Genomic DNA, 26,039 nt, shown 5'->3' on the forward strand with positions numbered 1-26,039 from the left:
GGTGGAAACTAAGTAACAACAAATGTCTGTGCATCAGTCACACCCTCCTAGCAAGGTGGAAACTAAGTAACAACAAATGTCTGTGCGTCAGTCACACCCTCCTAGCAAGGTGGAAACTAAGTAACAACAAGTGTCTGTGCGTCAGTCACACCCTCCTAGCAAGGTGGAAACTAAGTAACAAGTGTCTGTGCTTCAGTCACACCCTCCTAGCAAGGTGGAAACTAAGTAAAAAGTGTCTGTGCTTCAGTCACACCCTCCTAGCAAGGTGGAAACTAAGTAACAACAAGTGTCTGTGCTTCAGTCACACCCTCCTAGCAAGGTGGAAATTAAGTAACAAGTGTCTGTGCGTCAGTCACACCCTCCTAGCAAGGTGGAAACTAAGTAACAAGTGTCTGTGCGTCAGTCACACCCTCATAGCAAGGTGGAAACTAAGTAACAACAAGTGTCTGTGCATCAGTCACACCCTCCTAGCAAGGTGGAAACTAAGTAACAAGTGTCTGTGCGTCAGTCACACCCTCCTAGCAAGGTGGAAATTAAGTAACAAGTGTCTGTGCGTCAGTCACACCCTCCTAGCAAGGTGGAAACTAAGTAACAAGTGTCTGTGCTTCAGTCACACCCTCCTAGCAAGGTGGAAACTAAGTAACAACAAGTGTCTGTACGTCAGTCACACCCTCCTAGCAAGGTGGAAACTAAGTAACAACAAGTGTCCTTTTAAGTTCTTAGTACTGAACAAAACAACAAGTTCCTTGTATTTGGGGCCTAAGGTCTGGCACAGGGTGTGTGGGGTTAGTGTCTGGAACCATTGTACATCATCTCGGAGGTTGCACCTATCCTGACCTATCCTGAGATAGTAGATAACCCAGTGGCTCACTCCACTCAGTGAGAACTCACTCTGTCCATTTGTGTTTGATTATTTATAAATTAATAAAGATTTAGTTTAAGTATAACTCTGACCTGTGTAATAAGTTTCTCTCATTTTATAGTATTTAAAATATCTACCACAATACTTAGTTCCTATTTGATTACTTGATAATTTTTTTTATTCCTTAAAGTCCTCTAACGTAACGTAGCAGACGTAAAAGTATCCATCTAGAGATCACACGTACCACATATTGTAGTTCCTGACTTGATTTCACTCGTTAAAGATTTGATTTATCTCTAGAGAAATGGCCGTTGGGCTCAGAGAACGGAACTAAATCGAATTCAAGCATTTGAAACGACGTCAGTCAATTAGTTGTTTTAATAACCCCCCAAAAAATGGAAATGTTGGTTAATCGCTAAATAATACAGTGAAGACAAGGTTATTCAGGAAAATAGTACATAGTGCTGCCTAAAACATACTGCAACCTTGTACTAAATGGTTTTTGAGTCGTTTATTAATTTATGTCAATTTAAGTGCACTTGCATTGTGTAATTTAAAGTGTGCATGTGTCTGTGATTGAATTAATATTTTACCTTCAATGTTTAGCTGCCTGATCTGTTGAAATTAGATAATTGTACAATAAAAAAATATAATATATTTTTAGACTCAAAGAAAGTTCCAGAACTGTCAAGACAATAACTTCTTGTTCCAACTTCCCACTGTGCATGAAAAGTTGCAGTAGACCTGTTTCATGAGGAACTGTTTCAATGAGAAGGTAGATGTTATTTCATGCTACTGAGACTTATATGGTTTGACACCAGTATTGTCAGCAAAAAAGGGGCATGGCTTCACAACGTGTTCAGATTTCAAGAAAATGGGGTAAAATATGCAGCCGAAGTCCAATGAGAGAGAATACAAATTCATTTCTTTAACTAATTATAACAAATGTTAAGAAAATGTTGAGCAATGTAATTAAGTAATGACTTTTCAAATAAGTTACGTTACACGTTAAGTTGGCTGACAATTTGTTAGCTACGCTATCCTTAGGAACTGCATAGCATTACAGCAGTATGTACTGGTATGTTAGCTACGCTATCCTTAGGAACTGCATAGCATTACAGCAGTATGTACTGGTATGTTAGCTACGCTATCCTTAGGAACTGCATCGCATTACAGCAGTATGTACTGGTATGTTAGCTACGCTATCCTTAGGAACTGCATAGCATTACAGCAGTATGTACTGGTATGTTAGCTACGCTATCCTTAGGAACTGCATAGCATTACAGCAGTATGTACTGGTATGTTAGCTACGCTATCCTTAGGAACTGCATAGCATTACAGCAGTATGTACTGGTATGTTAGCTACGCTATCCTTAGGAACTGCATAGCATTACAGCAGTATGTACTGGTATGTTAGCTACGCTATCCTTAGGAACTGCATAGCATTACAGCAGTATGTACTGGTATGTTAGCTACGCTATCCTTAGGAACTGCATAGCATTACAGCAGTATGTACTGGTATGTTAGCTACGCTATCCTTAGGAACTGCATAGCATTACAGCAGTATGTACTGGTATGTTAGCTACGCTATCCTTAGGAACTGCATAGCATTACAGCAGTATGTACTGGTATGTTAGCTACGCTATCCTTAGGAACTGCATAGCATTACAGCAGTATGTACTGGTATGTTAGCTACGCTATCCTTAGGAACTGCATAGCATTACAGCAGTATGTACTGGTATGTTAGCTACGCTATCCTTAGGAACTGCATAGCATTACAGCAGTATGTACTGGTATGTTAGCTACGCTATCCTTAGGAACTGCATAGCATTACAACAGTATGTACTGGTATGTTAGCTACGCTATCCTTAGGAACTGCATAGCATTACAGCAGTATGTACTGGTATGTTAGCTACGCTATCCTTAGGAACTGCATAGCATTACAGCAGTATGTACTGGTATGTTAGCTACGCTATCCTTAGGAACTGCATAGCATTACAACAGTATGTACTGGTATGTTAGCTACGCTATCCTTAGGAACTGCATAGCATTACAGCAGTATGTACTGGTATGTTAGCTAACGTTAGTTGGATACTAATAACGTTACATGGAACTTGCCAGGCAGTATATTAACTATCTGGTATCTAACTAACCAACATTTTATTGACTTGATTATTCACATCACTCTATACTGTAGTCATTGTGCGTTTCAATAGACATTGTTAATTCTGGCTATCTACTCCGATTTCAGAACACTCTTGTGCAGAATGACTGATGAATTTACGAACGCTCAACACCCGTTGAATATAGCCGGCGTCAGTAAACGTCGGCAAAAGAAAGCCTAATAAATTATTGCTAGCGGTCACCAACGCTCTGGATTACATGAAAACAGTCTAACCAGTTCTGCTATGGCAAGTAAAATGGTCAGTGAGGTGTTCTCTCATTTGTGTCTGGAAGTAGCTAGCAAACGTTAGCCAGTTAGCTTGGGTGCTTGACTGCCGTTGAACGCTCGGATCAACCCTCCTCCTCGGCCACAGCGTCCAGTGTGGCTCTGAACGCTCCGAGGGCGATTCGAACTGAAAATCTGACAGCGCTCTGAATTTACGAAAGCCCAAGTGCACTCTGGCACTCCAGATTGAATTTACGAACACACACCCGAAATCTTAAAATGTTTAGCTAGTCATTTGATATGCTAAAAAGCTAGCAAGAGGTTGCATAGCAACAGCATCTGGAAGACAGGTAAAGCTCTCGTACGCTCAACTGAAACGATACCGTTCGTTTACAGTATACTAAAATTAACTCTAGTTTGTAGTATGTAGTATGTTAGTATGGGTATTCGAACACAGCTATAGTCTGCCAGTTGAGGGTGTTACTGCTTCCCTCTCAGCCTGGTCTGACTCTGTGTCTGTTTGGGAGAGTTTCTCTACAGTTTTACTGTTTTTACTTGTTTTTACTCAGGAACCCAGTGTCTCAGTTGCTATGGTGCCCTGAGGACAAACATTCCATCAATACAACCAAAACAAAAATATATATATTTTTTTAGCTACAAGACACCCCCCCCACACACACACACACACACACACCTCTGATTCAGAGGGTTTGGGTTAAATGTGGAAGACACATTTTGGTTAAATGCATTTCCCTTTCCCCACACCAGAGTTCTACAAGACTATTTACATAATGAACTGGACATTTCAACAGTTTGACCCTCAATATAGTCTTGGGCATTTACTGAGCTGTAACAATGGACCATGGAAAAGGTCTGTTGAAATGAATACTGTAGTGGTGTGAGGAAGGTAACACAAGGTTCCATTCCCCAATAGTAACTATTGAGAGAAACCGATGAGTGAATAATAGAGCCTGTAATTGTCAATGTAACACCTGACCACATACCTATAATGTAACATGATGAACCTTAGGTTTTCAGATGTATGAATGGTTTTTGTTTAAAACCTCCACGTGGGGGGATTCATTATGCCGATTCTGTTGGAAAACATTGTCTGTTGGAAAACGTTTTGCATCATAAACCCTTTACTCCAAATTGAAAAAGTTTTGCAATGACAAGGATAGTTTCTATTGGACAAATTCAGGTAGGTCCCTCCCAATTTCGCTCCATTTGCTCTGTTTGCTTTTTAAATGGTAAACGGTTTCCGTTGCAAGGCATAATGAATACACCCCAGTTCTTAGTTATAGTGCCTTTCACCTCTTTGAACCCACCCTTCCAGTGGGATAAAGATTATACATTTTTGTAAGTAGGGCTGAACGGTATACCGTATTTTACGACGTACTGGTATTGTTGCACGGACCCGTTTGAGTTTTTACTTTTCCTATGTTAATGTTTGATTTGTTACATGGGATACGTCCGGTGTAACATCCATTTTTTAAAATCATACTTAGCTTCTTGAATCTTCGCTTCTCTTCTTGCCGCTTTCCACACAGACCTAGCCCCACCTCCTGTCACCCGAGGAGGCATTTGTTGTTCCTGGACCATGAGACACTTATGTTCCGTCTGCAGGGTCAAATCAAATTTTATTTGTCACATACACATGGTTAGCAGATGTTAATGCGAGTGTAGCGAAATGCTTGTGCTTCTAGTTCCAACAATGCAGTAATAACCAACAAGTAATCTAACCTAACAATTCCAAAACTACTACCTTATAGACACAAGTGTAAGGGGATAAAGAATATGTACATAAAGATATATGAATGAGTGATGGTACAGAGCGGCATAGACAAGATACAGTAGATGGTATTGAGTGCAGTATATACATATGAGATGAGTATGTAAACAAAGTGGCATAGTTTAAAGTGGCTAGTGATACATGTATTACATAAAGATGCAGTAGATGATATAGAGTACAGTATATACATATGAGATGAATCATGTAGGGTATGTAAACATATTAGGTAGCATTGTTTAAAGTGGCTAGTGATATATTTTACATCAATTCCCATTATTAAAGTGGCTGGAGTTGAGTCAGTGTGTTGGCAGCAGCCACTCAATGTTAGTGGTGGCTGTTTAACAGTCTGATGGCCTTGAGATAGAAGCTGTTTTTCAGTCTCTCGGTCCCAGCTTTGATGCACCTGTACTGACCTCGCCTTCTGGATGATAGTGGGGTGAACAGGCAGTGGCTCGGGTGGTTGTTGTCCTTGATGATCTTTATGGCCTTCCTGTGACATCGGGTGGTGTAGGTGTCCTGGAGGGCAGGTAGTTTGCCCCCGGTGATGCGTTGTGCAGACCTCACTACCCTCTGGAGAGCCTTACGGTTGTGGGCGGAGCAGTTGCCGTACCAGGCGGTGATACAGCCCAACAGGATGCTCTCGATTGTGCATCTGTAGAAGTTTGTGAGTGCTTTTGGTGACAAGCCGAATTTCTTCAGCCTCCTGAGGTTGAAGAGGCGCTGCTGCGCCTTCTTCATGATGCTGTCTGTGTGGGTGGACCAATTCATTTTGTCTGTGATGTGTACGCTGAGGAACTTAAAACTTACTACCCTCTCCACTACTGTTCCATCGATGTGGATAGGGGGGTGTTCCCTCTGCTGTTTCCTGAAGTCCACAATCATCTCCTTAGTTTTGTTGACGTTGAGTGTGAGGTTATTTTCCTGACACCACACTCCGAGGGCAATGTTGATGACATCAATGCTGTTTTCTCTTTACTTCTTAATATAAACCACTAGCGTTCTAAAATTACACTGCAAGTTGGGCCTAAATATTGTTAGCCGCTAATGCTAATCGCTAGCTAGCAATCTAATAAATGTACTGAGTCAGAGCAAACGTAATTAGCTATGCAGCCTGATAATACCAGTGATGCTGTAGACCTGAATCAGCATGTTGTTTGGGAAACCGTATCTTCAAAACCAAATAGGAATATGTGAAGCAAGAATGTTAGCTAGATGACGTAGCTAATAGAAAACACTGGTTCCTACTCTGTCACAATAACTGCTCCCTGGCATTTTAATTTGTCATTATTATATTTTAACTATAGAATTAGAATAATCGCTAACACTACTTTACACCCAGCGTCATAACACTTTATAACACAGTCACAATATGTCAATAACAGCTAATAGAACTTGTCACTGTTTAGACATATTGCATTATTTTATGTAGATGTCATAACCAGTCATAAGTGTCAAAATCCACAAAACCAGCCACACATGGCAAAACATTCCATTACACCATAGCCTGTGTGTCAACAGTATGTTTGTTATGTATCATTTTTTTAATTGAACATGTTCAATTGTCATTGTAATTGCGCACACATTGTCAGACATGGACCTACCCCAATGCTCTGTTGTTGATGACTGGGATGAATGCAGCAGCACATTTCAGGTGAGAGACATGGACCTACCCCAATGCTCTGTTGTTGATGACTGGGATGAATGCAGCAGCACATTTCAGGTGAGAGACATGGACCTACCCCAATGCTCTGTTGTTGATGACTGGGATGAATGCAGCAGCACATTTCAGGTGAGAGACATGGACCTACCCCAATGCTCTGTTGTTGATGACTGGGATGAATGCAGCAGCACATTTCAGGTGAGAGACATGGCCCTATGTAATTATACAAAAGAGAAGAAGAGTTTGACCAGCAAAAATGTACAAACTTTATTTATTGGTAGATCGATTCAGTTCAATGCATTCATCTAAAACACTTTTCTCATCAATGACAATTTAATAAATATATGAAGTCATTTCTAAGATTGTGTATCGTTAAATAATTGTTTAGTATTAAAAACGGATCATCACACCATCTGATACATGTTGTGTCTACCAGCTCATTCCCACAGAAACTGCAGAGGGAAGCAGTGCCATCCAGTCAACCATCAGACTACATTGTTTTAATAATGGCCACTGATATGGAAAATCTAGTTAATCAATATGAGTTGAACTGTAATTTGTCTAACTGATATCTATATATCAGTTTGAATAAATAACAATTCTGACTGTCTGGACATATTTCCACAGCTTTGTGAAGTCCATACAACTGCTTGCTGATTGGCTATTGGGGCAAGTGTCATTGTTCTGTGGGCCTAACCCACCCAACCAGTGTAAATACAATGGGACGCAGTTGATGGCCCATCAGCAGCCTGTTAAATATGCTAAATTGAGAGCCTATTCGAGGGTTTTGTGCCTGGGGAACCAGTCATGTATGCTGTTAACCAAAACTTTTATCCCAGTATGCCTTGCTCATTTACCACTCACCGGACAGTTTATTAGTTACACCAATTTTGCCTGCAGAACAGCCCGAATTCTTCGGGACATGGATCCACAGGGATGTTGGTCCATGCTGATGTGAAAGCATCAGGCAGTATTTTTTATTTAACCTTTATTTAACCAGGTAGGCCAGTTGAGAACAAGTTCTCATTTACAACTGCGAACTGGCCAAGATAAAGCAAAGCAGTTCGACACATACAACGACACAGAGTTACACATGGAGTAAAACAAACATACAGTCAATAATACAGTAGAAACAAGTCTATATACGATGTGAGCAAATGAGGTGAGAAAGGGAGGTAAAAGGCAAAAAAAGGCCATGGTGGCAAAGTAAATACAATATAGCAAGTAAAACACTGGAATGGTAGATTTGCAGTGGAATAATGTGCAAAGTAGAGAGAAATAATGGGGTGCAAAGGAGCAAAATAAATAAATACAGTAGGGAAAGAGGTAGTTTGGGCTAAATTATACATGGGCTATGTACAGGTGCAGTAATATGTGAGCTGCTCTGACAGCTGGTGCTTAAAGCTAGTGAGGGAGATGTGTTTCCAGTTTCAGAGATTTTTGTAGTTCGTTCCAGTCATTGGCAGCAGAGAACTGGAAGGAGAGGCGGCCAAAGGAAGAATTGGTTTTGTGGGTGACCAGAGAGATATACGGTGGGGAGAACAAGTACTTGATAACCTGCAAAATCGGCAGTGTTTCCTACTTACAAAGCATGTAGAGGTCTGTCATTTTTATCATAGGTACACTTCAACTGTGAGAGACGGAATCTAAAACAAAATCCAGAAAATCACATTGTATGATTTTTTTAAGTCTGTAGCAGGCAGCAACGGTGAGAGATTTGTTTTTAGAGGAGGTGGATTTTTAAAAGTAGAAGTTCAAATTGTTTGGGTACAGACCTGGATAGTTGGACAGAACTCTGCAGACTATCTTTGCAGTAGATTGCAACACCGCCCTCTTTGGCCTTTCTATCTTGTCTGAAAATGTGGTATGTTGTAAAAGGTTGAAAATGTATGTCCTTCATAGATATTATACACATTTTTTACATAAAGTTTTTTTTGATCTATCAGTACATTGGAGCTGAGCCATATTATTTGCTGTAATATTAGATCTGCCTTATCTGGAGGATGACATTGTAGCCAACTCTGTAAGACTTCATTTAAAAAGGAGGATACTTTAAGCAGGGGTCCATTGTCAATCCACCCAAAATGTACGGTTTTATTCTGAAAAAGGCTTCTCTATTGTGTGTATCCGTTGGTGTGATTTTAAGCTGCCCTGTCGAGAGAAACACTTTCCACAGTCAGAGCAGGAGTAAGGCTTCTCGCCTGTATGTATAGGTTGGTGTGATTTTAAGCTGCTCTGTAGAGAGAAATTCTTCCCACAGTCAGAGCAGAAGTAAGGCTTCTGTCCTGTATGTATTAGCTGGTGACAGTTTAAGGTATTCAATCGGGAAAAACTCCTTCCACAGTCAGAGCAGAAGTAAGGCTTCTCTCCTGTGTGTGTTCTCTGATGAACGTTTATTGCAGATGATGTTGTGAAGCACTTCCCACAGTCAGAGCAGGAGTACGGCTTCTCTCCTGTATGTGTACGCTGGTGTGATTTTAAGCTGCTCTGTTGAGAGAAACTCTTTCCACAGTCAGAGCAGAAGTAAGGCTTCTCTCCTGTATGTATACGTTGGTGTGCATTTAAATGGACCAGTTGAGAAAATGTCTTCCCACAGTCAGAGCAGGAATATGGCTTTTCTCCTGTATGTATACGTTTGTGTGTTTTTAAGGTATCCAATCCTGAGAAACTGACCCCACAGTCAGAGCAGGAGTAAGGCTTCTCTCCTTTATGTATACGTTGGTGTGTTTTTAAATTGCTCTGTTGAGAGAAACTTTTTCCACATTCCGAGCAGGAGTAAGGCGTCTTTCCTGTGTGTGTTCTCTGATGAACTGTCAGAGACCTTGATGTTTTGAAGCTTTTTCCACAGTCGGAACAGGAATACAGACTCTCTCCTGTGTGTATTTTTAGGTGCATTTCTAGCTTTGATAGAATTGGGAAAATCTCCTCACAATGTGGGCAGTGGTGAGACCTCTTAGCTCTGTGATCTTCCTGCTGTTGCTCTCTGGATGTAGAGAATGTCTCAACATGGTCTCCTGTGTGAACAACATCAGAAGAACCAGTCAGTTGAAGAGATATACATATGACTTCATATCAGTAGGCTGTACCATACAAAAAATGAATAAAACTAATTCTAAAAGTGGATAAGAGTTGAAGGCAAAAAGGGGTAAAAGGAGTGAAAATTAGGAGCCATATCATCCTCCACTCACTATCACAAGGGTTAGAAACTACAGACTCATTTCATATCATCCTCCACTCACTATCACAAGGGTTAGTAACTACACAGACTCATTTCATATCATCCTCCACTCACTATCACAAGTTAGCAACCACCAGGGTTGGGGTCAATTCCATTTCTATTCAAGTTAATTCAGAATGCAAACCAAATTCCAATTCGAAATGTTTCTCTCAAAGGATTGATGATAACTGTAATTTCAGTGTTCAATTAATTGGAATTGCATTTTTTCTAAATGCTGACAATACTGGTATCAAACCATACAAGACTCAGTGGCATGAAATAACATTACTTTCTTATTTAAACAGTTCATCATGAAACAGTTCTACAGTAACTTTTCATACAAAGTGGAGAAGTTGGAATGAATAACAAGCTTTGTTGTGCAGTCTGGAGTTTCTCAGGGATGTGTGATGTCAGAGTTACAGACTTCAACCTATCAATAGACTGGGTCATAACTTATGGAGGTCTAATTTATGAAGATAACTTATAGATAGAACCTGCTGTTACCATGATTAACAGATGTCCCAATCTTCTCCTCCTCTTCTTCATCTTTAATGTTGACATTCAGCTCCAGTGTTTGACTGCAGTCTTCCAGCTTCACTGATGCCATCTCTGGATCCTGCAGAGCAAACTGGGCTCCACTGTCACTATCAGTACCCAGTGACTGTAGGTTTCTACTCAGTGTGGAAGGAGAGAGGCAGGTTGGGTTTGTCCTCACTGTTGATGTTAACGGCCTCAGACTTAATCTGAGTCAGCCAGTAGTAATAAAGAGAAACGGACACAAAAGTTATTTTCTTGACAGTTCTGGCACTTTCTTTATTCTCTAAATATATATTAAATTGTTCTTGTTCAATTATCGCATTTCAACAGATCAGGTAGCTAAACATTGAAAACAAAACATGAATTCAGATTAGACTCACATACTTTAAATTACACAACGTAAGTGCACTTAACCTATAGATTTCCTAAATTAATATAAATCACTAAAACCATTTAGTACAAGGTTGCAGTATGTTTTAGGCAGCACTATGTACTATTTTCCTGAATAACCTGGTCTTCACTGTATTATTTCAATCAAAAACCAATGGTTAGTGGTGGAAAAAAGAACTAAATTGTTATATTTGAGTAAAAGTACATCAAATTCCTTTTATTAATATGTAACTTTTTAGGCAACCCGACCAAATGCACATAGAAATGCACATAGAAATGTGAGTTATCGATCTGTCAGTCTCATTGAAAGCAAGTCTAAGAAGCGGTAGATCTGTTCTGTGTGTGATATTTCTATGCTTCCCCTTCCTAAGTTTAGTTGTCGTCTTTTACTTTTGTACACCTGAGTAGAGGATAACTACAGCGCATTCGGAAAGTATTCAAACATCCTTGACTTTTTCCACATTGTTACGTTACAACCTCATTCTAAAATGGATGACATTCAAATGTTTTACTCATCAATCTACACACAATACCCAATATTAAAAAAGCAAAAACAGGTTTAGACATTTTTGCAAATGTATTAAAAACAAACTAACATTTTACATAAGTATTCAATCTGACAGAGCGCCAGAGTTCCTCTGTGGCGATGGGAGAAACTCACCAAATACAGGTGTGCCAAGCTTGTAGTGTCATACCCAAGAAGAATCAAGGCTGTAATCGCTGCCAAAGGTGCTTCAACAAAGTACTGAGTAAAGGGTCTGAATACTTATGTAAATGTGGTATTTCAGTTTTTACTTTGTCATTATGGGGTATTGTGATGTCATTATGGGGTATTGTGATGTCATTATGGGGTATTGTGATGTCATTATGGGGTATTGTGATGTCATTATGGGGTATTGTGTGTAGATTTATGAGGGGGAAAAAACTATTTAATCCATTTTAGAATAAGGCTGAAACGTAATAAAATGTGGGAAAAGTGAAGGGGTCTGAACACTTTCCGAATGCACTGTACAATATTTGTGGTCATGGAAACGTTCTCACAGCGGTTTAGATGGTACAATGATTCTCCAATGATTATTTTGTCACAAACTGAAATTATCCGTATTATTCAAATTCATGCAACCAGGAACTGGAAGAGGAATTTCTGCATAATGCATCTTTAAGCAAACCAGACTGTTTTGATGTATTTATGGACGGCCAGGGGCACACTCCAACACTCAGGCATCATTTACAAACGCAATATTTGCGTTTAGTGAGTCTGACAGATCAGAGGCAGCAAGGATGACAACGAGTGAATTGGACCATATTGCTCTCCTGCCTGAGCATTCGAAATGTAACAAGAACTTTTGGGAGTCAGTGAAAATGTATGGGAGTAAAAAGTACATATGTTCTTTAGGAATGTAGAGGAGTAAAAGTTGCCAGGAAATATCAATAGTAAACTAAACTCAGCAAAAAAAAAAAAAGGACTCTGTCTTTCAAAGATAATTCGTAAAAATCCAAATAACTTCACAGATCTTCATTGTAAAGGGTTTAAATACTGTTTCCCATGCTGTTTCCCAATGAACAATAAACAATTAATGAACATGCACCTGTGGAACAGTCATTAAGACACTAACAGCTTACAGATGGTAGGGAATTAAGGTTACAGTTATGAAAACTTAGGACACTAAAGAGGCCTTTCCACTGACTGAAAAACACCAAAGGAAAGATGCCCAAGGTCCCTGCTCATCTGCCTTAGGCATGCTGCAAGGAGGCATGAGGACTGCAGATGTGGCCAAGGCAATAAATTGCAATGTCCATACTGTGAGATGCCTAAGACGGCGCTACAGGAAGACAGAACCGACAGTTGATCGTCCTTGCAGTGGCAGACCACGTGTAACAACACCTGCACAGGATCGGTACATCCCAACATCACACCTGCGGGACAGGTAGAGGATGGCACCAACAACTGCCGAGTTACACCAGGAAAGCACAATCCCTCCATCAGTGCTCAGACTGTCCGCAATAGGCTGAGAGAGGCTGGACTGAGGACTTGTAGGCCTGTTGTAAGGCAGGTCCTCACCAGACATCACCGGCAACAACATTGCCAATGGGCACAAATCCACTGTCGCTGGACCAGACAGGACCGGCAAAAAGTGCTCTTCATTGACGAGTCGCGGTTTTGTCTCACCAGGGGTGATGGTCGGATTCGCGTTTATGGTCGAAAGAATGAGCGTTACACCGAGGCCTGTACTCTGGAGCGGGATCGATTTTGAGGTGGTGGGTCCATCATGGTCTGGGGTGGTGTGTCACAGCATCATCGGACTGAGCTCGTTGTCATTGCAGCCAATCTCAACGCTGTGCGTTACAGGGAAGACATCCTCATCCCTCATCGGAGGGTGAAGGCTAGGGCCATTCCCCCCAGAAATGTTCGGGAACTTGCAGGTGCCTTGGCGGAAGAGTGGGGTATCTCACAGCAAGAACTGGCAAATCTGGTGCAGTCCATGAGGAGGATATGCACTGCAGTACTTAATGCAGCTGGTGGCCACACCAGAGACTGACTGTTACTTTTGATTTTGACCCCCTTTGTTCAGGGACACATTATTACATCTCTGTTCGTCACGTCTGTGGAACTTGTCTCAGCTGTTGAATCTTATGTTCATACAATTATTTACACTTTAAGTTTGCTGAAAATAAATGCAGTTGACAGTGAGTGGACTTTATTTTTTTTTGCTGAGTTTAGTTAAAAGGAGAAGTTTCCTATTTTAGGGGAGACCGGGATGGTTGTAACACAGGATAACTGTGACACTTAATATCGTCAAGCAGGAACAAGCTAAAATCATGTGACTCACTGTGCACATGCTCAGTTTGGTCCTCAACCCTCATGTTGAAAAACAAAATCTGAGTTTGAAGTAAGAAAGACATATTTGGGGCCAAATTTTTGTGACGGCATCACCTGCTTTGTAGTTAGACTAACCAAACGTATTTCAGGTTCATAACCAGTTTGTGTAGATATGGGGCGGCAAGTAGCCTAGTGGTTAGAGCATTGGACTAGTAACCGAAAGGTTGCAAGATCTAATCCCTGAGCTGACAAGGTAAAAATCTTGTTCTGCCCCTGAACAATGCAGTTAACCCACTCTTACGATGACGTCATTGAAAATAAGAATTTGTTCTTAAAACTGACTTGCCTAGTTAAATAAATAAATATAGATTTAATGCAAGTTAGCAATGCTAAAGTTTAAGCATGTAGCTAAAGTTGAAGCTAACTAATGGCTGCAAGCATCAGGGTTAGTTATAACAAGCCTAATGAGGTCTGGGTGCAGTGCTGGGAATACAAATGATGGGCCACCAAGCCTGTACCCCGGGACTACCGTACCACTGTCTAAACTGATGGGCCCACCAAGCCTGTACCCCGGGACTACCGTACCACTGTCTAAACTGATGGGCCCACCAAGCCTGTACCCAGGGACTACCGTACCACTGTCTAAACTGATGGGCCCACCAAGCCTGTACCCCGGGACTACCGTACCACTGTCTAAACTGATGGGCCCACCAAGCCTGTACCCCGGGACTACCGTATCACTGTCTAAACTGATGGGCCCACCAAGCCTGTACCCCGGGACTACCGTACCACTGTCTAAACTGATGGGCCCATCAAGCCTGTACCCCGGGACTACCGTACGTACCACTGTCTAAACTGATGGGCCCACCAAGCCTGTACCCCGGGACTACCGTACCACTGTCTAAACTGATGGGCCCATCAAGCCTGTACCCCGGGACTACCGTACGTACCACTGTCTAAACTGATGGGCCCACCAAGCCTGTACCCCGGGACTACCGTACGTACCACTGTCTAAACTGATGGGCCCATCAAGCCTGTACCCCGGGACTACCGTACGTACCACTGTCTAAACTGATGGGCCCACCAAGCCTATACCCCGGGACTACCGTACCACTGTCTAAACTGATGGGCCCATCAAGCCTGTACCCCGGGACTACCGTACGTACCACTGTCTAAACTGATGGGCCCACCAAGCCTGTACCCCGGGACTACCGTACCACTGTCTAAACTGATGGGCCCACCAAGCCTGTACCCCGGGACTACCGTACCACTGTCTAAACTGATGGGCCCACCAAGCCTGTACCCCGGGACTACCGTACCACTGTCTAAACTGATGGGCCCACCAAGCCTGTACCCCGGGACTACCGTACGTACCACTGTCTAAACTGATGGGCCCATCAAGCCTGTACCCCGGGACTACCGTACCACTGTCTAAACTGATGGGCCCACCAAGCCTGTACCCCGGGACTACCGTACGTACCACTGTCTAAACTGATGGGCCCATCAAGCCTGTACCCCGGGACTACCGTACGTACCACTGTCTAAACTGTGACTCCGAGTTAACATATCCAACATTCACACATTCACACACCCCTGCTCTCTCTCAAATTCACTCACACCACACACATTCAGTTAGATTCAGATGTTAAATTGTCAGATGTTGTTGTTTAGTTGAGAAGGGCCAGTTAAGTGTCAAAATAGGAAACATTCTGATTTGAATTTTGATTATTATTTCTGCTACACAAAATGTTAAACATGTTGTTCTCATGTTCCCAATAAAGGCTTTCGATATCTTGTTGCATGTTATGATTTTAGCATTATGTCAAACTGTTACATGTCACTCCAATGCCTGTTACAACTGACCTGGAAGGTGGGGGAATTTGGAACATCTCACCCCAAGGCCTGTTACAACTGACCCGGGAGGTGGGGGAATTTGGAACATATCACTCCTTGTGTTTGAGACAGTCACACCTTGTCTGTTTGATTTAGAGAGATAAAACCAACACTACTTTGTAACAGACAGATGTTCCTATTCACATTTTGAATGTACGAGCTCAAAATAATCTGAGATGTTGACAAAAAATGCAACCATCCCCTATATCCTCTACACTAAATCACAAATTTTTATGTAAATCCATTTTTTTATAGAAGGGTCCAGACAGTATTTTTGTGATTTCACATACTTTTGAGAACCTTACCACAACAAGCAAATCGCGCCCTCATCCTTGTTTAGCAGTATGGGGGTGGGAAAAAAATGAAGTCTCCAAAACCCCCGAAATACGTCCTTTTAGAAACGGCAAAGCTCCCATGATAGTGATGCGGGTCTTTAGATGTTGTACACATGAAATTGTGTCGTTCCGAGCAACGTTTTAATCAATGTTGTTTTATGACTGGTCGGGGTTTGGGAGAGGAAATCCAATAATTCCTTCAGTTTAAAAAAATAACGTATCTACACTGACTGACCGCCATCTTGCGGGAACACTCAGGTCTCTTCTCGTTGTCATCAAACACCACGTGACTGGGGGGACTACCGTAAACTACATAATAATGTGACAGAGGCAAATAAGAACGCTGTTCTTTATCTCCTAACGTATTGCACAAGTTAACTGCAGGCATTTACTTAAAAAGTAGCTACAAATATTTTACTTCGAAGAAAATAGTTTCAACGGTATTGAAAAACCATCCTATGGCTTTTTCCCAAGTATTCTGGTATATACGGAATTACGCCCAAGCCTAGTAACTACACAGACTAATTTCATAGAACTTCTTCACTGGCAATTTGTCTACTTCACTTCTTTAGTCTACTCTCTGATCACTCCAGATACCCCAGTTGGTTATGGAAAATATATTTCACAGCGGTTTAGATGGTACAATGATTCTCTACACAATGATTGCTTGTTTTGCCACAAACGGAACATTTTGCAACCAGGAAATTGAGGATTTGTTTGCATAGCGCATCTTTAAGCAAACCAGACGGCATGATTTTCCAGTTTTTTTATTTTATTTAATGTATTTTTATTTACGGTTTTCAGGGGCACCTTCCAACACTCAGGCATAATTTACAAATGTAGTATTTGTGTTTAGTGAGCCCGCCAGTTCAGAGGCAGTAGAAATGACAACGTGTTAATTGGGCCACATTGCTGTCCTGCCTGACCATTTGTAATGTAACCAGTGCTTTTGGGTGTCAGGGAAAATGTATAGGAGTAAAAAGTACATATATTCTTTAGGAATGTAGTGGAGTAAAAGTTGCCAGAAAATATCAATAGTAAAGTACGGATACCCAAAAAAACTAGGGGGCACTATTTTCATTTTTGGAAAAATAACGTTCCCAAAGTAAACAAGCTATTTTCTCAGGACAAGATGCTAGAATATGCATTTCCAAAACTGTAAAAATATTGTCTGTGAGTATAACAGAACTGATATTGCAGGCGAAAGCCTGAGAAAAATCCACTCAGGAAGGGACTCTTATTTAGAAACTTCTGCGTTCCTATGCGTCCCTATTGAGCAGTGAATGGGATATCAGCCAGATTCCTTTTTCTATGGCTTCCCTAATGTGTCTAGTGTCACAAGACATAGTTTCAGGCTTTTTATTTTGAAAAATGAGCGTGAACGACAACATTGCGTCAGCGGTCAGCTAGCTGGTGGCTCTCAGAGTGAATTGTGCGTAATAGACTAAGGCGGCCATTGTGCCTCTCGCTCCTACTGGGAAGCCAACTTCCCCGGTTGATATATTATCGAATATATATTTGAAAAACACCTTGAGGATTGATTATAAAAACGTTTGCCATGTTTCTGTCGATATTATGGGTCTAATTTGGAATATTTTTCGGCGTTGTCGTGACCGCAGTTTCCGGTGGATTTCTCAACCAAACGTGAAGAACAAAATGAGGTATTTCGGCTATAAAAATAATCTTTATGGGACAAAATGAACATTTGCTGTCTAACTGGGAGTCTCGTGAGTGAAAACATCCGAAGTTCATCAAAGGTAAACGATTTAATTTGATTGCTTTTCTGATTTTCGTGACCAAGTTGCCTGCTGCTAGCTGGACATAATGCTATGCTAGGCTATCATAAACTTACACAAATGCTTGTCTAGCTTTTGCTGTAAAGCATAATTTCAAAATCTGAGATGACAGGGTGATTTAACAAAAGGCTAAGATGTGTTTCACTATATTTTACTTGTGATTTTCTGAATATTTTCTAGTAGCATTTTTGGTCAGTTGCGTTATGCTAATTAGTGTCAGTTGATGACAATTCTCCCGAATCTGGGAGGGGTAGTTCTAAGTTAAAGGAGAAGTTTCCTGTTTTACAACAACTCAGTCACACCTCGCCTGTTTGATTTAGAGATATAATACCAATACTAATTTGTCGCAGACAGTTGTTCCTATCACATTTTGAATGTAGTAGCTCAAACAATCTCTGATTGGCAGCAGGGTAGCCTAGTGGTTAGAGTGTTGGACTAGTAACCGGAAGGTTGCAAGTTCAAACCCCCGAGCTGACAAGGTACAAATCTGTCGTTCTGCCCCTGAACAGGCAGTTAACCCACTGTTCCTAGGCCGTCATTGAAAATAAGAATTTGTTCTTAACTGACTTGCCTGGTTAAATAAACCATTATAAAAGACATGTGAAACCTTCTCCCATTAAAGGAGAAGTGTCCTATTTCACTATTTTTTTATGTAAATGTAATTTTATAAATGGGTTCAAACACTTTTTGTGATTTTACATGTTTTTGAGAACCAACCAGCGAATCACTTCCTCATCCTTGCTTAGCAGTATGGGCCCCCCCAAAAAACATGTGAAGTTCCAGACACTTGTTGAATCTATGCCATAGCGCATTGAAGCTGTTCTGGTGGCTCGTGGTGGAGCAAAACACTATTAGAATAGAATAAAACTTTATTGTCCAATTTTTCTTTGAAATCACCTTCATTAAAATAATCACATACATCATATTTAAACCAGTCAGTCCATCATGTTGCATACACTATCAACTTAGAGGACATACATTCACTCACAACGACTACTGTTCCAACTGCACTAGATAGATAAGTTAATATACCGATACAATTTACTTTGCATTTAGTAGTCCAACAGCACAAGTGTATTGCTTCTGTCCCTCTCCTCGTCCCTACCTGAGCTCAACCAGGGATCCTCTGCACACACCTACAACTGCCTCCCACGAAGCATTGCTCCACAAAAGCAGTGGCCCTTGCAGAGCAAGGGAAACAACTACTTCAAGGTCTCAGAGCGAGTGACGCCACCAATTGAAACGCTATTAGCGTGCACCCCGCTAACTAGCTAGCCATTTCAAATCGGTTACACAAGGAACGAATTAATTTTTGAACACGTTCTTCTTGGCGATGGGCGTTCTTAACCGTCAGACTGAAGGGAAACCTCTCGAACTGCGGGTGTAGACGGTGGGAGGGGTCGCCAACGACAGCCAGTGCCGCCTTTTTGGTTGCATTGTGGAACAGACTGCTCAAATGTGCCTGTGGTCGACCAATTGCTTTGCTGGCTGTGTTTACTAGTCTGGTCAGTTTGCTTTTGCGCCTCACACTCAGATCACCATACCATACTGTCATATTGAACGTGAGGATGCTCTCTACCAGCTCAGATTACCATACCATACTGTCATATTGAACGTTAGGATGCTCTCTACCAGCTCAGATTACCATACTGTCATATTGAACGTTAGGATGCTCTCTACCAGCTCAGATTACCATACCAGACTGTCATATTGAACGTGAGGATGCTCTCTACCAGCTCAGATTACCATACCAGACTGTCATATTGAACGTTAGGATGCTCTCTACCAGCTCAGATTACCATACCAGACTGTCATATTGAACGTGAGGATGCTCTCTACCAGCTCAGATTACCATACCAGACTGTCATATTGAACGTTAGGATGCTCTCTACCAGCTCAGATTACCAGACTGTCATATTGAATTTGAGGATGCTCTCTACCAGCTCAGATTACCATACCAGACTGTCATATTGAATTTGAGGATGCTCTCTACCAGCTCAGATTACCATACCAGACTGTCATATTGAACGTTAGGATGCTCTCTACCAGCTCAGATTACCATACTGTCATATTGAACGTTAGGATGCTCTCTACCAGCTCAGATTACCATACCATACTGTCATATTGAACGTTAGGATGCTCTCTACCAGCTCAGATTACCATACCAGACTGTCATATTGAACGTTAGGATGCTCTCTACCAGCTCAGATTACCATACCAGACTGTCATATTGAACGTGAGGATGCTCTCTACCAGCTCAGATTACCATACCAGACTGTCATATTGAACGTTAGGATGCTCTCTACCAGCTCAGATTACCATACCAGACTGTCATATTGAACGTTAGGATGCTCTCTACCAGCTCAGATTACCATACCAGACTGTCATATTGAATGTTTGGATGCTCTCTACCAGCTCAGATTACCATACCAGACTGTCATATTGAATGTTTGGATGCTCTCTACCAGCTCAGATTACCATACCAGACTGTCATATTGAATGTTAGGATGCTCTCTACCAGCTCAGATTACCATACCAGACTGTCATATTGAACGTGAGGATGCTCTCTACCAGCTCAGATTACCATACCAGACTGTCATATTGAACGTTAGGATGCTCTCTACCAGCTCAGATTACCATACCAGAATGTCATATTGAACGTTAGGATGCTCTCTACCAGCTCAGATTACCATACCAGACTGTCATATTGAACGTTAGGATGCTCTCTACCACCATATGTTTTGAAAGCGATGATTATTTAGATTTCTCAGCGTTAAAACACAGCGTCGGAATTGTAGTTTACACAGAGCCAAATATGGGCAAATGTAACAGCTGAAAACCCTACTTAAGGAGACCGGGGTAAAGCCAGTTTCAGGTTGGATATTCGAGCTTTCAAACCACTTGCCACAGACTCCAAATAAGTGTCATGAAGTTGGAATAATTGCGCACAACATTGCACAGGTTTTATTTTCACAATTTGGACATTTATTTGCTTTTCAAAGCTAATAAACGTGGAAATGTGAGCTGCATTTTGTATTCCTATAGTTGAATTAGTTAGTCAGCGTAAACAAAGTACAGAATTTTTGTTATATTTGAATTTCAATAGCTCCATGGTCATGTGACCTACTGACTTCAAACAAGTTTCAGAATGTCCACTCAGTGGGCCTACACATTACACATCCTTTTGTTTGTCCATTTTCATCTCACACAATGTTACATTAATTTGCCTGCTCTGCCCCCCTGAAGGACAGTGTCACTCACACACCAATTCACTTGGGCCTTCTCATTGGGGCCTTCCTGACCTCCAGACAGGCCCCCATTGACCTGGTGACCTCTGACTCCTGGCCTCTAGGCCTTCACAAAGAAAAGAGAACTCTCCCTGGGGCTCCAGCCAGCTTCTCCGGGATCAGTCGCGTTAACGCACTGGATGCCTCGTGGTGCCCGTCTCGGCCAGTCAGCGGACATTCTGAAAGTAGTTTGAGGCCAGTAGGTCACATTACCAAGGAGCTATTGAAATGATAAACATTGAAAAATGTATGTAAAATCATGTGAGATGAAAATGGATAAACTTAAGGGTTTGCTATATAGAAGGGTAGTCAGCGGACATTCTGAACCTTGTTTGAGTTCAGGTCAACAGACGCCTCACGTCCTCAACTGGCAGCTTCATTAAATAGTACCCGCAAAACATGAGTCTAAACAGTGAAGAGGCGACTCCGGGATGCTGGCCTTCTAGGCAGAGTTCCTCTGTCCAGTGTCTGTGTTCTTTTGCCCATCTTAATCCTTTATTGGCCAGTCTGAGATATGGCTTTTTCTTTGCAACTCTGCCTAGAAGGCCAGCATACCAGAGTCGCCTCTTCACTGTTGACGTTGAGACTGGTGTTTTGCAGGTACTATTTAATGAAGCTGCCAGTTGAGGACTTGTGAGGCGTCTGTTTCTCAAACTAGACACTAATGTACGTGTCCTCTTGCTCAGTTGTGCACCGGGGCCTCCAACTCATCTTTCTTTTCTGGTTAGAGCCAGTTTGCACTGTTCTGTGAAGGGAGTAGTACGAGATCGTTGTACGAGATCTTCAGTTTCTTGGTAATTTCTCACATGGAATAGCCTTCATTTCTCAGAACAAGAATAGTGACATGTTTCAGAAGAAAGTTATTTTTTTCTAGGCATTTTGAGCCTGTAATCGAACCCACAAATGCTGATGCTCCAGATACTCAACTAGTCTGAAGGACAATTTTATTGCTTCTTTAATCAGAACAACAGTTTTCAGCTGTGTTAACATAATTGCAAAATGGTTTTCTAATGATCAATTTGTCTTTTAAAATTATAAACCTGGAGTAGCTAACAACGTGCCGCTGGAACACAGGAGTGATGGTTGCTGATAATCTTGCTGCTGGTGAGTCTCTGATCCACATCTACGCAGACGACACCATTCTGTATACTTCTGGCCCTTCTTTGGACACTGTTAACAACCCTCCAGGCAAGCTTCAATGCCATACAACTCTCCTTCCGTGGCCTCCAATTGCTCTTAAATACAAGTAAAACTAAATGCATGCTCTTCAACCGATCGCTGCCTGCACCTGCCCGCCTGTCCAACATCACTACTCCGGATGGCTCTGACTTAGAATATGTGGACAACTACAAATACCTAGGTGTCTGGTTAGACTGTAAACTCTCCTTCCAGACCCACATCAAACATCTCCAATCCAGAGTTAAATCTAGAATTGGCTTCCTGTTTCGCAACAAAGCATCCTTCACTCATGCTGCCAAACATACCCTTGTAAAACTGACCATCCTACCAATCCTCGACTTCGGCGATGTCATTTACAAAATAGCCTCCAATACCCTACTCAACAAATTGGATGCAGTCTATCACAGTGCAATCTGTTTTGTCACCAAAGCCCCATATACTACCCACCATTGCGACCTGTACGCTTTCGTTGGCTGGCCCTCGCTTCATACTCGTCGCCAAACCCACTGGCTCCATGTCATCTACAAGACCCTGCTAGGTAAAGTCCCCCCTTATCTCAGCTCACTGGTCACCATAGCATCCACCCACCTGTAGCACGTGCTCCAGCAGGTATATCTCTCTGGTCACCCACAAAACCAATTCTTTCTTTGGCCGCCTGTCCTTCCAGTTCTCTACTGCCAATGACTGGAACGAACTACAAAAATCTCTGAAACTGGAAACACTTATCTCCCTCACTAGATTTAAGCACCAACTGTCAGAGCAGCTCACATATTACTGCACCTGTACATAGCCCACCTATAATTTAGCCCAAACAACTACCTCTTTCCCTACTGTATTTTATTTATTTATTTTGCTCCTTTGCACCCCATTATTTTTATTTCTACTTTGCACATTCTTCCACTGCAAATCTACCATTCCAGTGTTTTACTTGCTATATTGTATTTACTTTGCCACCATGGCCTTTTTTTGCCTTTACCTCCCTTTCTCACCTCATTTGCTCACATCGTATATAGACTTGTTTCTACTGTATTATTGACTGTATGTTTGTTTTACTCCATGTGTAACTCTGTGTCGTTGTATGTGTCGAACTGCTTTGCTTTATCTTGGCCAGGTCGCAATTGTAAATGAGAACTTGTTCTCAACTTGCCTACCTGGTTAAATAAAGGTGAAATAAAAAAAATAATGGGCATCTGTAGGCCTATGAAGACATTCCATAAAAAATCTGTCGTTTCACTTAATTGACTTTAACGTTGTCAAATGAGCACCAATCGGGCTTGATAGCCAATGAGCTGGGCTTTACGGTAGTATGAGGAAACCCTGTATCTGTCGGACAATTTCTGTCGCGTTACGCAGATCTGTGAGTTATGAAAACGGTGTTTTGCAAATGTTGAACTTACAATATGGCTACTAATACTGGAAAAGCTAAATCAAAGTCCAAGTATACAGATTTTGGACGATATTCTTGCAGAAAAAGGTAATAGACAACAGCTAAAGGAGAGGATGATGACGTTACATTAGACTGGTAATAAAAGGTAAGACGTCATCATCCTCTCCTTTAGCTGTTGTTACATTAGACTGGTAATAAAAGGTAATAGACAACAGCTAAAGGAGAGGATGATGACGTTACATTAGACTGGTAATAAAAGGTAATATAGACAACAGCTAAAGGAGAGGATGATGACGTTACATTAGACTGGTAATAAAAGGTAATATAGACAACAGCTAAAGGAGAGGATGATGACGTTACATTAGACTGGTAATAAAAGGTAATAGACAACAGCTAAAGGAGAGGATGATGACGTTACATTAGACTGGTAATAAAAGGTAATATAGACAACAGCTAAAGGAGAGGATGATGACGTTACATTAGACTGGTAATAAAAGGTAATATAGACAACAGCTAAAGGAGAGGATGATGACGTTACATTAGACTGGTAATAAAAGGTAAGACGTCATCATCCTCTCCTTTAGCTGTTGTTACATTAGACTGGTAATAAAAGGTAATAGACAACAGCTAAAGGAGAGGATGATGACGTCTTACCTTTTATTACCAGTCTAATGTAACGTCATCATCCTCTCCTTTAACTGTTGTCTATATTATCTTTTATTACCAGTCTAATGTAACAACAGCTAAAGGAGAGGATGATGACGTTATATTAGACTGGTAAGTGAAATACAAGTCTTTCTATTTATATTATTTTATATTGTAAATCCTAAAGCCACAACATGTGGGGCGGCAGGGTAGCCTAGTGGTTAGGGCGTTGGACTAGTAACCGAAAGGTTACAAATCTGTCGTTCTGCCCCTGAACAGGCAGTTAACCCACTGTTCCTAGGCCGTCATTGAAAATAAGAATTTGTTCTTAACTGACTTGCCTAGTTAAATACAGGTAAAATATATTTTTTTTAAATGTCAAAGTCAACATACAATACACGTTGGGCACCCGACTGGCGCAGTGGTCTAACACACTGCAGTACCTGGTTCGATTCCAGGCTGCATCACATCCGGCCGTGATTGGGAGTCCCATAGGGCGGCGAACAATTGTCCCAGCGTCGTCCGGGTTTGGCGTCATTGTAAATAATTATTTGTACTGACTTGCCTAATTTAAATAAAGGTTAATTTTAAAAGTAAATAAATTGGTACACAACCTTCACCACAGTGTTCTCCACTCAATATAATATATGTTTATAGATGTGTTGTTGTATATTTGATGTATTGCTAAAATAAAGGTTCAATATAATAAGTAATAAACTTGAGTTCTTACAGATTTTGCTTTAGTGATAAAGACTGACTACAAAGAGACCACATTCAAGTCCTCCATCCCCCACTTAGAGTGACTGCTGCTCTCTCTGGCTCCACAACAAACCCCCGCCCGGCCATCAAGAGGTGTGAATACCCAGCCAGCCTACAAGTAGAGGATGGTAAGTGCTTTACAGCAGAAAAAGACTTGGGACCAGCAGCACAATCTTGTGTTTAGGGCGTGTTGTAAGTACAGTCATTGTAAATAATGTGTACATTTTGTTATTTTAATTACATTTTTTAAAACTTTATTTGTGTACATTATGAAACTAGATCAGTGTTGGCTGCTAACTTGGTCATTATCTTAAATATTTCACCTATGTGTTTGGAGAGGGGCTGGGGGTGAGGAAAGACTGTCTGTAATGGTACTCTTATCTTTATATTGTGGAATAGGGTGCCATTTTGGATTCAACCCAAGTTCATTCTGGTAATATTTATGAGGTGTTCCCCATCTCTCCTTGCAGCCATTCGATGAGACGGGCCGTAGAACCAGCGCTATGAAGAGCACCAATCGGGATGCGTCGGTTCTCCACTCTGGAAAATGGGACAGGGTCCGCTCCTGCTGAGGACGTCCTGGATGAAAGAAGGCATGGAGAACAGCCCCCTGAGATACTACAGGTGATAACATTTTACCTCTCATTCTGGAAGGAGGGAGAAAAGGAGGTAGGTAGGGAGGGAGGTAGAGAACACCTCTGTGTTTGGAGACATTGGATCAGCATTCTTGTCTGGTCTCCTGTTAGCACATTTTATGTAGGGAAGCAAATGATCCAAAATGTTTTGACATTCCTGGGAGTGTGTAAACTTGTATTTTTTATGGGCATAGCATTTTTTAACGTTTTCTATAGTTTTATATTCTTGAAAATGTATCAATTTACCAATTCGACCACTTGGAGGCCACTTGGGTACATTTGGGCAAATCGTGAAGGACACCTGGGTGACTTCATAGTACATTTCATGCAACTTGCTTATTAGAGTTCCAGTTATCAGTCTGAAACTTTGCACATACACTGCTGCCCTCTTGTGGACACCATCTAAATTACAACCAGAGTCGTGACTAGATTTGAGACCTTTCTGTTGCATTTCA

The 26,039-nt window shown here is 41.4% G+C and overlaps 3 protein-coding genes across 9 annotated transcripts in view; 1 reads left to right on the plus strand and 2 right to left on the minus strand.

Annotated features, from left to right (window-relative positions):
- Nucleotides 1-26,039, minus strand: part of LOC110513970 (uncharacterized) — a 129,163-nt gene that overhangs the window by 95,758 nt on the left and 7,366 nt on the right. The gene's annotated exons all lie outside the window — the stretch shown is intronic.
- The window catches only part of LOC110517120 (uncharacterized), a 121,413-nt gene that overhangs the window by 15,303 nt on the left and 80,071 nt on the right, over nucleotides 1-26,039 (plus strand). For 3 of the 7 annotated variants that reach the window (XM_090207040.1, XM_090207046.1, XM_090207047.1), the window contains exons 1-3: nucleotides 17,076-17,653; nucleotides 24,923-25,077; nucleotides 25,420-25,573. The exons of 2 other annotated variants lie outside the window; for them this stretch is intronic. In XM_090207040.1, the coding sequence (XP_090063166.1) occupies nucleotides 25,497-25,573 (77 nt within the window). In that variant the 5' untranslated portion in view covers nucleotides 17,076-17,653; nucleotides 24,923-25,077; nucleotides 25,420-25,496. Of the gene's footprint in view, nucleotides 1-17,075; nucleotides 17,654-22,028; nucleotides 22,084-24,922; nucleotides 25,078-25,419; nucleotides 25,574-26,039 lie in introns of those variants that run through there. 2 more of the 7 variants (XM_090207042.1, XM_090207041.1) reach the window with 2 other exon arrangements.
- LOC110528899 (uncharacterized) lies at nucleotides 6,946-16,152 on the minus strand. The gene is made up of 3 exons (XM_036973137.2): nucleotides 15,852-16,152; nucleotides 10,425-10,663; nucleotides 6,946-9,717 (listed from the first exon to the last, which is right to left on the minus strand). The coding sequence occupies exons 2-3, from the start codon at nucleotides 10,525-10,527 to the stop codon at nucleotides 8,798-8,800; spliced, it is 1,023 nt and encodes a 340-aa protein (XP_036829032.2). The 5' UTR covers nucleotides 10,528-10,663; nucleotides 15,852-16,152; the 3' UTR covers nucleotides 6,946-8,797.

Source organism: Oncorhynchus mykiss, chromosome 18 (assembly GCF_057628025.1).
Source record: "Oncorhynchus mykiss isolate SJ-2025 chromosome 18, ASM5762802v1, whole genome shotgun sequence".
Classification (NCBI taxonomy): Eukaryota; Metazoa; Chordata; class Actinopteri; order Salmoniformes; family Salmonidae; genus Oncorhynchus; species Oncorhynchus mykiss.

Bases quoted from the DNA above. Each gene is read 5' to 3' on its own strand.
- LOC110528899 (XM_036973137.2), bottom strand. From the start codon at position 10,527: ATGGCATCAGTGAAGCTGGAAGACTGCAGTCAAACACTGGAGCTGAAT. The intron at 9,718-10,424 runs GTAACAGCAGGT...TTGTTCACACAG, and splicing joins TGGGACATCTGTTAATCATG to GAGACCATGTTGAGACATTC.